Here is a 15639-nt window from a genome sequence, read left to right as displayed (position 1 = left end):
CAATATTGATTTGAGTAACCACAATGTCTTAGACACTGTAATAAGTGCTACGGTAGTCACATGCTAGCTATTGTGGGCAACTCAAAGATATCAAAACACATTTTCTTTTGTTCTCTATAGGCTTACAGTGTGCCAGAAAAAAAGAAAAATAAACTTATATGAATTAACTAAAAATCCTGTAGAGCAGGCCTACAGGTTGCTCCATAAACACCCACTTCAATCTCTTCTCCCTGGGCTTCCTATGCTATATAGGCTGAGCACCAAGCATTCGAATTCCTAGCCAATTTGTAGGGAGAGGTGGCCAAGTGTCACAGCTGTCTGTAATGAGACATAAGAGGGAGTCCCTGGGGAGGGCTTTGATTCTCAAACAATAAAGCAAGGCTTTCAAGAATCACTGTTTATCCTTTGTCCTCCAATATTTCCCTTTCTTCTTCCTCAAATGTAGATACACTACCTGGAGGGCCAGCAGCCATCTTCCAACCATGAGAGTAAAAGGCCCTATGCCAAAGAGAGTAGATAAATAAAATAGGATGAGCTGATTCCTTGACTACATCCTCGAGTTGCTCCATCAGTCTAGGACTGCCAAGATTTGAGGTAGTCGTTTACACCGCTATCAGTCGAATTTTCTTTTTACTAGTAACCAAACTTATTCCTAATGCAACAGATATGATGAATATTACAATAGAGGTACAAACTACAAACTTTGGTACAACCAAAGAGAAAATTATATGAGAGAAGGGAAAATTGAATTAAATACATATTTGAGTGCCTAATATGTCCCAGGCACTATGCTAGGCCATAAACACAGGGGTCAATTAGACAAGACTCCTGCCTCAAGGAATCATTTTCAATATTAGCCAGAGTGACATCTCAAAAACCTTTATTTTGATTTTTATTATATATCATGTAAATACATATATATGATATATGTGTGTACATATGTATACATAATTGTTTAGATTTAAAAACTTACTCCAAAATTTAGACTTGTAATGAGAAAGAACAGCATTTGACAGGAAAATGTTGGTGTTAGAGAACCCTTGTCTTAAAGGCATAGATGCACGAAAGCTAGAGGAGAAACTTTGCTGGGTCATGCGGTGTGAGGCTGAGAGTAATGGGAGATGAGGCTAGAGAGTTAGGATATCATATCCCTGGCACTTGGCCTTCACCCTCTGTGGAGAATGACTCTTAATACCATAGTAAGTGACGAAGTCTGCTGGCTCTGGAGTTGGACAAACCTGGGCCTGAAGTTCAGCTCCATCACATATCAAATTGCATAACCTCTTTGTAACTAATTCCTTATCTATACGATGGAGACAAGGGTAATTCCAACCATGCATATGGTGAGCATTCAATAGTGTTGGTTATTAGCCACACAAACGCCTTCTCCCTAATTATCATGAATTTTTAAGAATCTTTTTGCCTTTCCTGTTAAGCAGGACAAAGTCTCACCAGTCGTAAAGAATTTACTTCTTAATCCCATTGATGACAGCTTCTTAATTAGGTGGATATAACACTCACCACTGTCATTTCTTCACCTTTTTCATTAGTAGAATTACATAAACTGTCGCTAATGTCACCTCCTTTATGAAATTCTCAAAATCAGCTAATTCTGTCACTTATGAAGAATATTTTTAAATAGTCAACAAGTATAAATGATTATTTCTAGTAGACATGAACTATTGGCTAAAATGAAATTTTTGAAAATTTATTTTATTAATGTTTTACTGGTTCTTTTTAACATAAGCAATCATCTCATAACTTGGTATGTTGTACAGTATATGCCATCTGTGGGAGTTTATATAGTTTTCTGTTCCCCGATTTCCCTATAATCTTTACCATGGAAGCCAAAGTACTTATTTGAGATCAGAGAGGTACTGAAGGGAGAAAGGTAAAATTAAACAGCAGTATTTTAATAAGTCCAGTAAAACAACTTACAACTAATTAGTCAACTCTGTTTATTTTCTGCTGTTTCCGTTTCCAAAAGAACACTTACACCACCTGTCTCAATTTAGAAGGCCAGTTAAATTTAGGAAAATCACAAAATGTAACCTTTATTTAAAGCAACTATGTTCATAATATTTACTGTTCACGATCATTGGGTATTGAAATTATAATATATATCTATTAAGAAGGCAGTTATGGCCAAAAAAAAAAAAAAATCAGAAAATATGCAGAAATGACCTTTGAAGACCCATAGGAAATGTCATGAAACCTATTAAAAAGTAGAAGGTTTATACTCCTTACTCATAGAGAGGCTTTCAAGGCCTCACTCAGAGTCTATTAACTTGTATTTTGAAAAGAATTCTAATGACTTTGCCCATTAGGTTTCCAAACTCTTGGAAGATATTACCAACTAAAATGTGGGAAGAGATTGTGGTAGAGGTAAACTGACAGCAGCACGAGTGACAGCTGACAATGAGATAGAAAAGATAGCAAAAGGCTACAAAATGTGGGAATAAATATCTTTTCCATAAGGGATATTTGTAGTTTTGGCCTGCCAAGCATTTCCCATCCCCCTTTTTTGGTAACAGCACACTCATTTTCTTTTGTGGTTGTCACGCCTCCCCTAAGAATCACAGTTTAATAATAAAAGTTGAAAAGGTATTTAGAAATTACCTAGTCTAATCTCTTTAATATTCAAATGATAAAACTAAAATCTAAAATGGCTAAATAACTTTTTTCAGCTAACACAGCCAATATCAGTCAGGCCTCAGTAAAACTGCATAAAAATGAGTGAAACGAGATAGTTCTTTAATCTATATCTTTGACCTCATGACATTTCTACTAAATCACTGAATTATATTTTTACATTTTTTGCTGTAATATTTTGTTTAATAACCCAGACATATATACTTACAGTTAGTTTTAAGTTTGAAAACACATTCCACAATAAGTTTAAAAACACACTCTATAAGCAAATATAAATATTTTTATTTTCTACTTTATATTATCTTTAGCTTTACACTTTCCCATTGTTATAAATGTAATAGAGTTTATTATAAACAAAAAAATTAAGTCTACGGCCATGCCACTCTGAACATGCCCGATCCCATCTGATCTCAGAAGCTAAGCAGGGTTGGGCCTGGTTAGTACTTGGATGGGAGACCACATAGGAAGACCAGGTGCTGGAGGTGTTAAAAAAAAAAAAAAATTACTAACCCATTCAGGTTGCACAACATTGGTAACAAAATGAACAGAAATAAAACTTTTATCTATTCTCATGACAATATTGTTTACATATTCTGAATAACCAGCTAAGTGACAACTTACCACTTAAGCATGCCTTAAAAGTCTAAGAATTCAGGTACTTTTCTTTTTAAAATATTCAGTTAAAATCAGAGACTTTTGTACATTGGAAAATTATACTGAAAACTGGGAAGGCAAGGTATATTTTCGATACACACTAAAAGTGCCTATTCACTGTTTCTTTCTGCTTCTCCACCAAGATACTGTATTATTCAGACTGATACATAACTTGTAAACCAAGTTAGTAAAAGTTTATCCTGTGTCAAATGGTGAAATTGTATAGATTTCATAAATTCAGTAACTAACATGAATTCAAAGTTCTGTGACTCAAATATAGATTTCAATAAAAGAATGAGGTTGGATCTAAGCCAAGGGACATGGCTGTTCTGACTGTTGTGGTTGTGTAATTGCTTGTAGATTAGCAGGGCAAGTATTTTTTAAAGACATATGCAAAGGTTGTTGGCCACTCATGCTTCTTTTTAGCATTCCCAGTAACCAGAATTTCCTACAGGACTTAACCACACACTTAGAAAGGATCTTGGCTTCATTTAAGCTTTATTTTTCAGTATTAAGGATATATACCACCAAAATCATAGAGCTGTGGATTTCAAGGGAACAGTCTCCTTAGTCTTTCCTCCAAACTTGAGAGGGAACTGCAGATCAAGAATAACAGATGAACATGAGTTGTTCTGTATATGTATGTGTATATACATAGGGAAAAAACCCCTGTTAACAGTACTTATCTTTGGGGAAAGAAATGGAATTAGCATAGTTTTTATTCTCTATATTTTCAATTTTTATTTTCTCCATTTCTATATTAAGTTTTTTGCAGTAAAATTTTCATATGCTATTTAAAATGCATTAAAAAAGAATTATGCAATTTTTAAAACTTTAGAGAATAGAAAGTGATACAGCTTTCTTTGGTAATAATATTTTTCATAGACAGAACCTGGTAATTTGATTTTAGGTAACTTAATCCCACCTTCCACAAAATAAGGTCTTTTTTTTTTTTCTTGTGGCTTTCAAAGATGGGGAACTGCCTAGAATCTTCTATAATAGTCATTTTCAAATATTTTTAAGCCAAATATCTTTTATCAAATGAAACCTTATTCTGAAATCAACAAGTGGGACAGATAAAGATAGAGCTGCAGGACCCTGTCCACTCACTCACCTGTTCCTTTTGGCAAGTGAAGCACACATTGAAAACCACTTCTGTAAATATACTTTCATATACAGAGAGATGTTTATTAAATCAGCCTTCTCGTTTTCAGGTTATCTCGGTAACTAAATGGTTAAAAGTGCTTTCTGTAATGTTCCAGAGGAAATAAAAGAACTATCACTTTGCAAATATCCATAGGCTCTTGGTCAAGTAGAATATTCTTACTGCTATTAACTGAATTACTGCTAAAAGATCACATGGATAAAAGCTGGTTATTCCTGTTATTTCGTTTGTCTGTGATATGGACAGGCTAACATTTCATGGGGTGGTATTACCGAGGATTTACATAGATTACTGGAGTACTCTCTGTGCTGCATTCATGCATCTGAAGGAGCATCTCCTTTACTGTTCAGTACATGCTCTATAATAATTATAATAGAAATCTCCTACCTTTGATGTTCATCCACTCATGCATTGAAAGCATAGTTTCTCAGTCTCATAAAGTATTGTTATACAGAACATATAGAAACCTTCCCATTTCTGGACTCTGCCAATCAACTCAGATCTAATGTTCATTTCCCAAAAGAAGCCCTACCCAGCAGTGAGGAATTCAAATCAAGCAAAGAGTAGGGCTTAAAATCTACCTGACAATTACTGAAATGACTAAGAACATTTTCCTGAAAGAGAACTATCTTATTTGAGAGCGTTAGGTGTGCCAACCACATGAGACCAAGTTATCAAAGGAAAACAACTGCTACTCTGTTTGCTTAACTGATAGTGATTTGGTTGAATCATCACGAAGTAAAACACCATGTAATGAAATATGAATAAAAGAATGTTATTCCTAGGAAAGAAGGAACCCAATACTTGTATCTCTCCTTTCTAATCGCTCACCCCATGAAGGGCCAATATATTTAATTGTAAGTTTAAAATATTATTTCCTGATCTACTAAAATCAGAATTTCCAGAGGTTGGATCTCCCCAGGCACGGCAGAGAAGACTCATGCCTGCTTAAAATCCACTGCTCAGGTATGCCAGTGGGTCCCTTCCCCACTTCTAGGGATAAATCACGATTGGTTGATTAAGGCTGAGGATGATTCATTTTTTGCCAATGAAATTTGTGGGCAAGACTATTGAGGGCCACTGGGTAAGATTTTCCTTCCTAATAAAATGAGACAAGAGGAGAACCCTCCTCACTTTTTGTCTTTAAATGCCCTTGTGTGTATGTTGAGGGGTAGGTGCAGCTGTGGATGGAGACTGTATTTTTTGTAACTCTAGCAGCCATCATCTACCCATGAAGAGAAAGTCAAGATGAGCCCATAGAAAGCAACCCAGAGACTGATATTATTGTATTACTGAACCAACCCTGGATCCACATACCTTCAGACATCTTGTTATGTGAGAAAATTGAACTTGTATTTTTAAAGGCAATCTTAGCCAAATATTCTTTTACTTGCAGTCAAAAGTAGCCTAGCCAACAGAACATGTAATTTTGATGCAGAGCCAGCTCTGTAATCCTCTAATGATGAGGAACCTTTGGCTTACACCTGTCTCCCTAATTTATTGACATGGTGCAAAATCTTCATTGAAGATGAATGATCAGAACACTGCCTTTGTGTTGATAATTCTCAAAAATGTCTGGAAAATAAGATTTTAGCGCAAGGTTTTTAGTGTCATTCTTTTAGTCAACAGAGATTATATAGATTGCAAGGTTATATATTTTCCCTCCCATACCCTTGAAGTTTGGTTGTAATATTTAAATATTGAATGAAAAAAAGTTGGGCTTATAGACATTTAATTGTTTTCTAAATTTCTACTCATGAAACAAACACAACAACAATAAAACACCACGACCATCGCTGCTTAGAGTTTCATTTTTTGATTTCTCTACTTGGTAAAATGTACTAGTCATTCAAGATCTAATTCGAACATCACTTTCTCAATTAGTATTTCCTAACTCCATGTAAACTAACTCTATCCCTCTTTTTCTGAGGACTCATTCATTCATTCATTCATTCATTCAAAAAACATCTATTAAGCTCTTGTCGAGTTCTAGCCCTTGTGCTGAAATTCAAAAGTGAACATTCTGACAACGTTCCTTACTTAAAGGCTGCAACTTAGTTAGAAAATGATAGATCATTCTTTAAGCAACCATAATGAAGTGTGGTAACTTTCAGTTTTAGGTACATGAGATAGCAACCTCATCCCTTCACAATCAGTGAAGTTCATCAGACTTTTACTGGATTTCTATGGTGTGTAAAGCACAAGAGATGCAAAGATGATTGAGATGCAGCCGCTCGTCTTTGTAGTAGGGATAGAGACTGATATGACTTCACCAAACTAGTTTTCTCTGCTGCCTGGGCACATATATAGTTGACATTTCCCAGTATCCCTTGCAGGTCAGACTGGCATGTGACCAAGGCCTGGCTAATGGGACGTGGGCATAAATAATGTATGCTACTTCCATTCCTCATCTGTAATTATGAAACCTCTCTTGCAATCCTCTACATACCTCTCTTTTACTGTCCATTGCCTGGAAACTAAGGATTCTGAGATCTTAGGGGATGGCAAAGCCCTAATACAGAAAGAATTTGGGTTCCTGAATCACGGAATTGAAGGCCAGTTAAACACCATTACATGAATGAGGAATAGGCTTTACCTGAGGGAGAAATAGGCTTCTACTGCATTGTAACTGAGACTTTGGAGTTAATCTGTTATAGCAGCTACTGTTACCTTTAGGTAATGTAATTATGATGTGAAGAATGCAGGCATAGAATTAAACAGGGGAGAGGAGGTATTGCCTTGCTTGGCTGGTGTCAGGTGACATTTGAATCAATCCTTGAAAGATGACTTAGTCTTGTAAAGAAAATAGGCAAAGGAACTAGACGAATAAAGGATGAGAGGTGAAAAGGAAAGTGTATATAGGGAATTCTATGCACAGTTATATTAATTAAAGCAATGTGAGCAAGATGTGGAACAGTGAGAGGAAAATGGAGATGAAAACCTTGAATGTAAATCCTGTGTCATTGCCTCCTACTTGGGCCATTTTGGGTAACTTTACCGGTCTGGATGAGTTTCTTCATCTGTAAAATGGTGACAATGCCTATGTCACAGAAAATCTTAAAGCAGTATTAAGTACATCATAGAGTTCCCATGTAGTCCCCCCAATGCTTTATGTTCCTTTTATAAGATTTTCCTTGAGAAAGAAGCATGCATGTACTGTATTAAAAAGCACAGATAAGGGATACTGGTAAATTCAAACCTTTTAGTCCTTCATATAAGCCAAAGAAAAATCAAAGAATGAATTTCTAAAAGTGCAAAGGGCTTTTATTATGTTAATAAGATTTACTTAATTTTATTAGGCTGTTAGAAACTCTTTAGAAATTATCATGCAGGTGCTTTCCTTAACACATATGACACATGACTACAAAATATAGAGAACGCCTCCTCATTACACAAATGAATGCATAGGCAGGTACATCTTCCCATACACTATGTTCCTGAATTTTGTATGAAAAAGATGTAAACCCTTTTCCCTGAGGAAAATCTGTTTTATCATTGGGGTTTGTGTGGGAAACAAGAGTCCGTGGTCTACCAGTTATCAGTAGCCTAGTAAATAATTGGTCATAAACCAGATATTCAATAACCTCTTGTTATAGAACTTATTCTGTAAATATTTTAAGAGAAGAAATGTTTTACATTACATTTGTAGAGCAAGAGAATTTAGAGATAATCTAGTCTATGAGTAACAAACACAAATGTTTTGGGGACCAAATAAAAATATGGGGGTCTGTGGCAACTGCAGAAGGCATAGCCCAACTAAAGGCATTCAAATCACTGCAAGCCCCTTGATCTAATCTCATAATTTCATTTCCCATCTAAAGAAACTGAAGAGATTAGGTTTACGTGACCCTGAGAGGCTACATAGCAAACGTATTAATCAGAATCAGTGCAGAGCAGAAAACCTAAACCACACCAGGTATTTTAAGCAGAAAGAGCTTTTATACAGGGAATTAAGTGAACTGTTGAAAGGGCTAGAAATATAGGGTCTAGGCTGGGCCTCCAGAAGGCCCCAGGACTCAGGCATATAGCACTTCTAGAATATTAGTAACTGAACAACTGAGGCATATACTATTTTTGTACTATTAAGAGATCCCATAGGGACTGCGGAGTTCAAAAACACCACTGCAGTTGTGAGTCCAAGAAGCTGGGATCTGGAAGCTGCCTGGACAGGGAGCACAGAATATTTTCACCACCTCCCTCAACTGCCTCCTGATTACCACAGAGCTGGTGATTCAACAGGACAATGCTGAGTCTGGCTGTCACTGATACTATAAGTCCTTCCCAACACCCACAATTCTGGAGACCGGACACTCGCATCTTGTAGGCCTTCTCTGCCAACAGAAAAGAGCCAAAAATAGCAGGGAGACAGCCTCTGCCTCACCCCTGTGATTGAAATGTTAGGCAAATTATCTACTTGCCTGAACCTAGTTTTACATTCAGAACACTAGTTGGAAGAGAGTATTGGAAATGTTTTTAGCTTTCTAGTTTTTCCTGTACAAGAAGGTACACAAGAAACAGGTAGAAATGGATGTGGGTGCGAAACTTCCGTATCCAGCAGAGTAACATTTAGCATAGGCCTCAGGACTCAGACCTGTTACACTGACTTTTCACCACTTATTCTATAATGCTTACAATGGAAATCCTAAAACTTAAAAAAAAGGACAAAAATCTAGTCAATAGGGTTATATTACTAAAGACCTTTATAAGCTAGAAAATATATTGTGATTTAGTCATTTGCTCATATCATATGTATAGCATGAATCACACTATCTAATTACTTGTGAGGTAGATTCTGATCCATTGGATTTTGAGTTACTGAATGGCAGACACTGTATTTCATTCATATTTATATCTCTTGTCCCTGTGCCTCTTGTCCCTATGCCTCTTGGCCCAGAGAAGACACACAAGTATTTGCTGAATTGCAATGTTTTGCTCTTGACTTGGAAAGAAACAGTAAACCGGAATTTCACGAGTACTGTGTAGCAGCAATGTCAGGTGGAGGTCCCATTACAGAAGAGTGGGGTGGGGGGGAAGTCTTAGTCTTTCTGTGAAAACAGAGGTTGACCTGGTTAAGTAAGGTAAATGCTGTTTCTACCCAGGTGTTGTGATTTCTTGATGGGAGGCTTAAGGGACCAGTGGCTTCTTGGCATTAATCTTTTAGAGCAACATATCACACCAGAGTCTAGGATGAGACAACCAGGATGAGACAACCAGGATGAGATAACAAGCTGATGCCTGGTAAGAAAAAAAAGCCACAGACTCAGCCTGCGCTTTGAGCAGGTGGTTCTGTTCCCCAGTTAGCAGGATCTGATAGTTCTTAGCGCTTCGGAGTGCTAATCCTGCCCACAGTAGTAGCAACACTCTCTGAATGATTTGAGAACTAAAACAAAAACAAACAAGAAAAACCCTGTCCAACAACACAACAGCAAACACACATTCCAATCTCCGTTCAACCGCACAGAGCTGGGCGAGCTCGGGGTCTCTGGCGGGGCGAGGTTCCCTTCCAGGTGCTGGTTCTTTATACCCTTAATGTTTTCCCAGGGCTACTCACCTCCCGGTCTCCAGCGCACGCCCAGGAGATATGCTAAAATAGCAGTCTTCAACCTTTTTGGCACCAGGGACCCGTGCTCCTATGAGAATCTAATGCCTGATGATCTGTGGTGGGGCTGAGCCCATGATGCTAGCGCTGGGGAGAGGCTGCAAATACAGATGAAGCCTGCTTGCTTCCCCCCAACAGCTCACCCCGTTATGTGGCCTGGTTCCTAACAGGCCATGGATCAGTACCAGTCCAGGGCCCTCGGATTTGGGGACCCCTAGGCTAAAAGGTGTGCAGCATCCGACCGTCCAGCCACGGCCTTCCTGGTGGCCTATCACAACAGGCGGAGCCGCAAGATCTGATTATTGCAGCCGCCTGGGAGCTGGGCGCGCAGCCTGGAGTCTGCGGCCCCGCCTTCTCTGCGCGCTCAAGGCGCCCGGGGCCAGGCCATGAGCTAATATGGGCTGGGCTCCCCATGCTCTCTCTGTCGGGTTTGGGGCCTCAGGCCCCGGCCCAGGGCTGCACGAGGCTTCCGGGCAGACAGCGGGGTTTGGGGCAGGGCGGAAGGGGCCGCTTCCCGGGACCTCGGAGCAGCACCGTACATGTTCAGTCATTTGTCCCGTTGGGTGGCCTCGCGGGCCCCTGGTGCCGGGAGGAGCGCGTCTCCCTGGGAAGCTCCGCAGAAAGGTCGCTCCGCAGGAGCAAGCCATGGTGCCCAGTCTTTCCCGGCGATGCCGGTACCCTGGGCGAGGACGCTGGCTCTTCAGGAGCCAGGAATGCAGGCCGGGCAACCAATGGCTTGGTTTGTCGTTCCCTAAACCAACTTCTACATTCTGGATTTTAATGCCACCCTTTAGTTGTACTTTTTTGAAGAATCTTCTCAGATGCTGTTGAGAAGATAAGATTTTTTTTTCTGGTGACCGATTAAGTCATGGGATAAAGGCTGTTCTTAATCCTTTCATCGCTTCCTTAACATGTGCCCTTCTTGCTGTATTGTTTTAGATTTAACCTTTCCATTTGCAGATTGATTCTTTTTCCTTTAAAATTCTCATTTCCCTGTCTTCCTTTCCTCTGTATTTCCTCTGTATTCTCTGTACAACTAAATGTGTTTATATACCCGCGCGCTCCTTTTGGAATATTCATTTCCTTCAGAAATAAAAAAAATGTTCTTACCTGTTTTTCACTTCTTTAACCAAGTGCCATTTTTAATCACCTTTTTTCAAGTAAGAGGGACAATGTCAAGTAAATGTCTCCACCAGACAGAACCCACTCATTCTTGGCCCTCGGGTCCTCCTTTGTGGAAAGAATGGATGAACCTATGTTCTCTCCAAAAACCTTCTTCAGAGCGTCTAAAATATTTTCCTAAACTGAACTCTTCCTCAACTAAAGCTTGCAAAGTTTCAGGTGACACCCAGCTTCCTCTTGCCACAAGAATGAAATATATTTTTCCTTTTCTTTCAATCATATGATCTCCATTAATACATCACTCGATTTGATTAGCATGACTTTGGAAACATTGAACTTTGAGGCTAGATTTTACTTTGCATTTATTGTTTATAATGTTTTATTAAAAGAGTTTATAGTTAGCGTTGAGAGAACTAACTCAGAGCATTTAAAACTAGAATTCATTTTGCAGAATCATCACATTTATTTAGAATTCATTTGTTCATAGTTATACATGTGTACTTGCTTACAGCATAAAGTACTTTACAACATACTTATCAACTTCAATGTCCCATACCTCATCTGATAAGAAGTTAACAGCAGTTTGATTATGATACACCCCAAAGAAACCCAGATTTGGCCCAACTCTAATTTCACAAACTGGAAAATTAAAATCCAAGATAAATTGTGTGACTTGGTCTAGGTCACAAACCAAGCTATCTGTGATATATCTCATGGATATATCTCATCAGTGGAATATCTCATCTAGAAGCCTAAAACAAATCTTAAACTCAATAGACTCTTTGGGAGTGCTAGTCAAAATATCCTTTGCTGTCGATTTTAACTAAATATTCTTTCTTATACATAAAATGTTATCTGTTCACTGTTCATTTCAATAATTTCCTTGTTATTCTTAAGATTCATTTATTTTCTACTGTATATGTGCACCATACCATTTGATATTTTCAAGTAGTAACAATTAAAAAACAAATATAAAACCCTATAACTGAAGACAAGAAAAAACTTTCTAATAACGTCTTACAGAATTACCATCCACGAATATACTTAAACTTTTTCTTGAAATTTTCTTGCTATTACATGATTCATTTGTATTTGTTTATTCAGAGACTATTTCTAAAATTCACTCCTACTCCACAGCACCTGTTATCTGTTATCCTGGAATTTGGTGGAAGAAAAATCTACATTTAATCGAAAAAAATATCCCTCAAACTGACAATACTGCCAAGTTAGTTAACTATATTTTCTTAGGCCCATGAAATTTTAATAAAGATTTTTTAGTTAGACTAAGTTAAGTACTAAGAAAATAGTACTTAATTATATATGATGACATCCATTAAGTATAAATACCTAATGATTATTTTCTTTTACATAATAGATAAACAATGTAGTTCGCATCCAAACATTTTTTAATGTTATTGAAGCCATACTCCTTCCTACCTCTAATATTCACTTATAATGGTGTAAAAATTTAAAATTAGTATCCATATTCAGACCGACCAATGCAGAATTGTACAAAAATATTTGAATATTGGGAATTAGAGGTAAAATAGAAATACCTTTTACTTAAAAAACTTTCCTTTTTCTTCATATTCACATTTTAGCTTTATATGCTTGCAAAATGAGGTTTATTCTTAAAACTATTCATTTGCAGTGAGCTTATTACCTTTATGTCATCTACAGTGATTTCAGGAGAGATTAGAAGAAATTAACATATTTATAGAATCAGACTCTTGTGAATAATGATATCATTAAAAAGGGCTTGTTTTGATTGCTATTTCCTTTAACAGGAAAGACATGATGGGTGAGTTTTCATGAACAGGTTCATTGTGGATGGGAAGGGACTGCCTTCTCAGCAAGAAGATCCTGAAATCACAAGCTCCAGCCTCCATCAATGATGACAGGATTACCTGTTATGTAGGCAGACTGTAGTGAGAAACACAAGCAGACAGAACAATTAACCAGGTTTAACACAGGTTGTATTTCTTCAATTCTTCTGTGACTGAGAGAGCTAAACAACTTCATGGTAACAGAAAAACTCACTTAAACACAATTTAAGGAAATCTGAATTAAATTTTGGGTGATTTAAAACTGCCAAGTGTTCTCATGGTCTGGAGTTAACTGGCCTCTGGCTGGTGGTTTAGCACATGTCACATTCTAAGCAAAGTGTGCTAGGTGTGTGGTCTCAGAATCAGAAAATTAAGAAGTTAGATGACAATAGTATATTTTCCTTTTGAAACTCAAAGCTATTCTAAACTAATTTTATACCACTAATAAACTTTTGAACATAATCAAGTGTGTCAATCATAAAATGGTCATGTCGATTATCAAATAGAATTTTAAAAAAGGTTGTATTGTATATATAATCAATATGCATAGGTGATTCTAGGAGCTGAAGCACACTAAATGTTTTAAAAGTTTTTATGAATAATAATTAGTATAATCCATTAAATTATGAAAAAAATATTCTATACTAGTTTAAGATATCCAAATCCATCCAAAACTAAAGGAGTTAAAACAAAAAACTATATTTTTCCACAGAATTTTTCATTTTCCAATGAATTAAAGCTGAAGTGATTCCTTGTTTGAGGTTTAAAAATATTTTAAACATGGATAATAAAGACTCAAATTTGTGTTCTTAGTTTTAAATTTATCTAAAGCCTGAGACAAAGGAAGACACAAGAAGGTAAGACATCATTATATGAGTATAGAAATTTTAATGTTCGATCTATGAAAACTGAATATATAATGTAGATAAACTGGGGGGTTACCAGTCACTTTATCAAGAAAAGACCACAACTCCCCCGTTTTCTTTTTTTTTAATACGGTAAGCTCTCTGTTATACACTAGACTCCTCTAGACCCTTCTAAAAGGCCAAAGGTCTTTTTGTTGCACATTTCAAGCTAGAATATTCCCAAATATTTGGTAATCTAAACTCTGGCTAAACAAAGGAAATTAAGCTTATCAGCACCCCAAAATCAAATGAGCTCTTCTGAAGATATGCATTCAGAGAAAGGCCAACGTACTTGCTCCATTAATATTTTGTCTAGCAATTTCCTCAGCTATTAACAATTGTTATTAATCTTTCTGAGAAGTAGTAACTGCTCTGTCACTCAACATTTCAACCGCTTTTTGTATTTGTATTTGTCACATTCACACTCAACATTTCAACCGCTTTTTGTATTTGTATTTGTCACATGTATTTGTCACATTCACCAAACACCTGGTGTGCACTAAGGTCCTATAAAAAGGAACTAACTGATCAGTGATATACCTCACTCCCACCTACTCCCCTGTCCTTCTCTCTTTTCATATATTACAGTTCCCTGGTCAAGTAATATTCAAAGACATAAAACAGAAGGGGATGTTCTTGTGCTCTATACCTTATGAATATAGTTTCTGCTTTTGCAGTTGTATGCCACTTAAAACCATACAATAACTATTAAGAAAGAAACTGCTTACTAAACAGATGCTAAGTAGAAAGAGACAGAATTAGGAATTTCCATACATAATGACAAACAAGGAAGAATTCATAGAAAAATAGATTGGTGGGAGTATCCTAAACAAATTGCCAGTAAAACCCAAAACACTGGATGCCAATTCTGTGTCTCCTGGGCTCAGTTAATTTAGTCACCCCTCTCCCCATCTCACCTGAAGCTCTCATAATTTGGAGATTCATTTGATTTATTTATATTTAATCAGAGTTTCTTCAATTGTAATTTTTGAAAGCAATTCTCTCTTAGAAAACTGAGCAATTTAAGTTTTTTTCAATCCTCCATTTCATTTAGTTACATGTAAAGCTGAATGAGGAAAAGTCAGCAGCTCAGATCAAAGCAGCCTTTCTTTGAGCAAATTAGATCAGAACATATCTCTAGTACCTGCAGCATCTTAGCATACACACACACACACACACACATATATAATGTGTGTGTGTGTGTGTGTGTGTGTGTGTGTACACACATATATATGCCATAACTCTCTTAGATGACATTTTTTGTTGAGCAAATAGTGGCCAAATACAATTGAGAATAATGAACTCCCTGGGGAATACAGTGCTTACTTCATCAGAAGCCAAATACACACATAGCAGGGCTATTTCATCTGCAGTTGCAAATCTTCCAGTCTTCTGTCTTTTCAGAAAATTGCTCAGTGCCTGTGACCAGAAAGCATACCAGACATTGGTGATGTGAGCTGAAGTATGAACTCACCTGATACACCTTCTGGGAGTCAAAGGCAAGACAAATCTACAGAGATACCACTGGCTTACTGTCTTCATCACACATGATACATGAGATGTAAGAATATCATTAAAATCATTAATTGTGGACTAAGCAGACCAAGCAGGGCTACAGTGACTTCCAAGATACTCAAACTTTTTTTGTTATACTAAAATCTACAAATCAAAAAGTTCATATTAAAGGAGGGCTTTTAAAAAATAGTAAAATACACA

At 37.0% G+C, this 15639-nt stretch overlaps 2 protein-coding genes and 1 non-coding gene across 3 annotated transcripts in view; 1 reads left to right on the top strand and 2 right to left on the bottom strand.

Moving 5' to 3' along the window:
- Positions 1-10387, bottom strand: part of SLC9B2 (solute carrier family 9 member B2) — a 42664-nt gene extending 32277 nt beyond the window's left edge. Inside the window, exon 1 of the mRNA XM_011361503.2 lies at positions 10023-10387. The gene's annotated coding sequence lies outside the window, so the exon portion shown is untranslated. The remainder of the gene's footprint in view (positions 1-10022) is intronic.
- Positions 3019-3137, top strand: LOC111740727. The gene has a single exon (XR_002780732.1). It is a non-coding gene; the product is annotated as a 5S ribosomal RNA (ribosomal RNA).
- A 2412-nt stretch (positions 10388-12799) lies between the features above and the next one.
- BDH2 (3-hydroxybutyrate dehydrogenase 2) overlaps positions 12800-15639 on the bottom strand; it is a 20630-nt gene continuing 17790 nt past the window's right edge. Inside the window, exon 10 of the mRNA XM_011361502.1 lies at positions 12800-13115. Coding sequence (XP_011359804.1) covers positions 13062-13115 — 54 coding nt within the window. The 3' untranslated portion in view covers positions 12800-13061. The remainder of the gene's footprint in view (positions 13116-15639) is intronic.

This window comes from Pteropus vampyrus, unplaced genomic scaffold (assembly GCF_000151845.1).
Source record: "Pteropus vampyrus isolate Shadow unplaced genomic scaffold, Pvam_2.0 Scaffold67, whole genome shotgun sequence".
Taxonomy (NCBI): Eukaryota; Metazoa; Chordata; class Mammalia; order Chiroptera; family Pteropodidae; genus Pteropus; species Pteropus vampyrus.
Note: the sequence above shows the minus strand (reverse complement) of the source record. Positions and strands in the feature narration are given on the sequence as shown.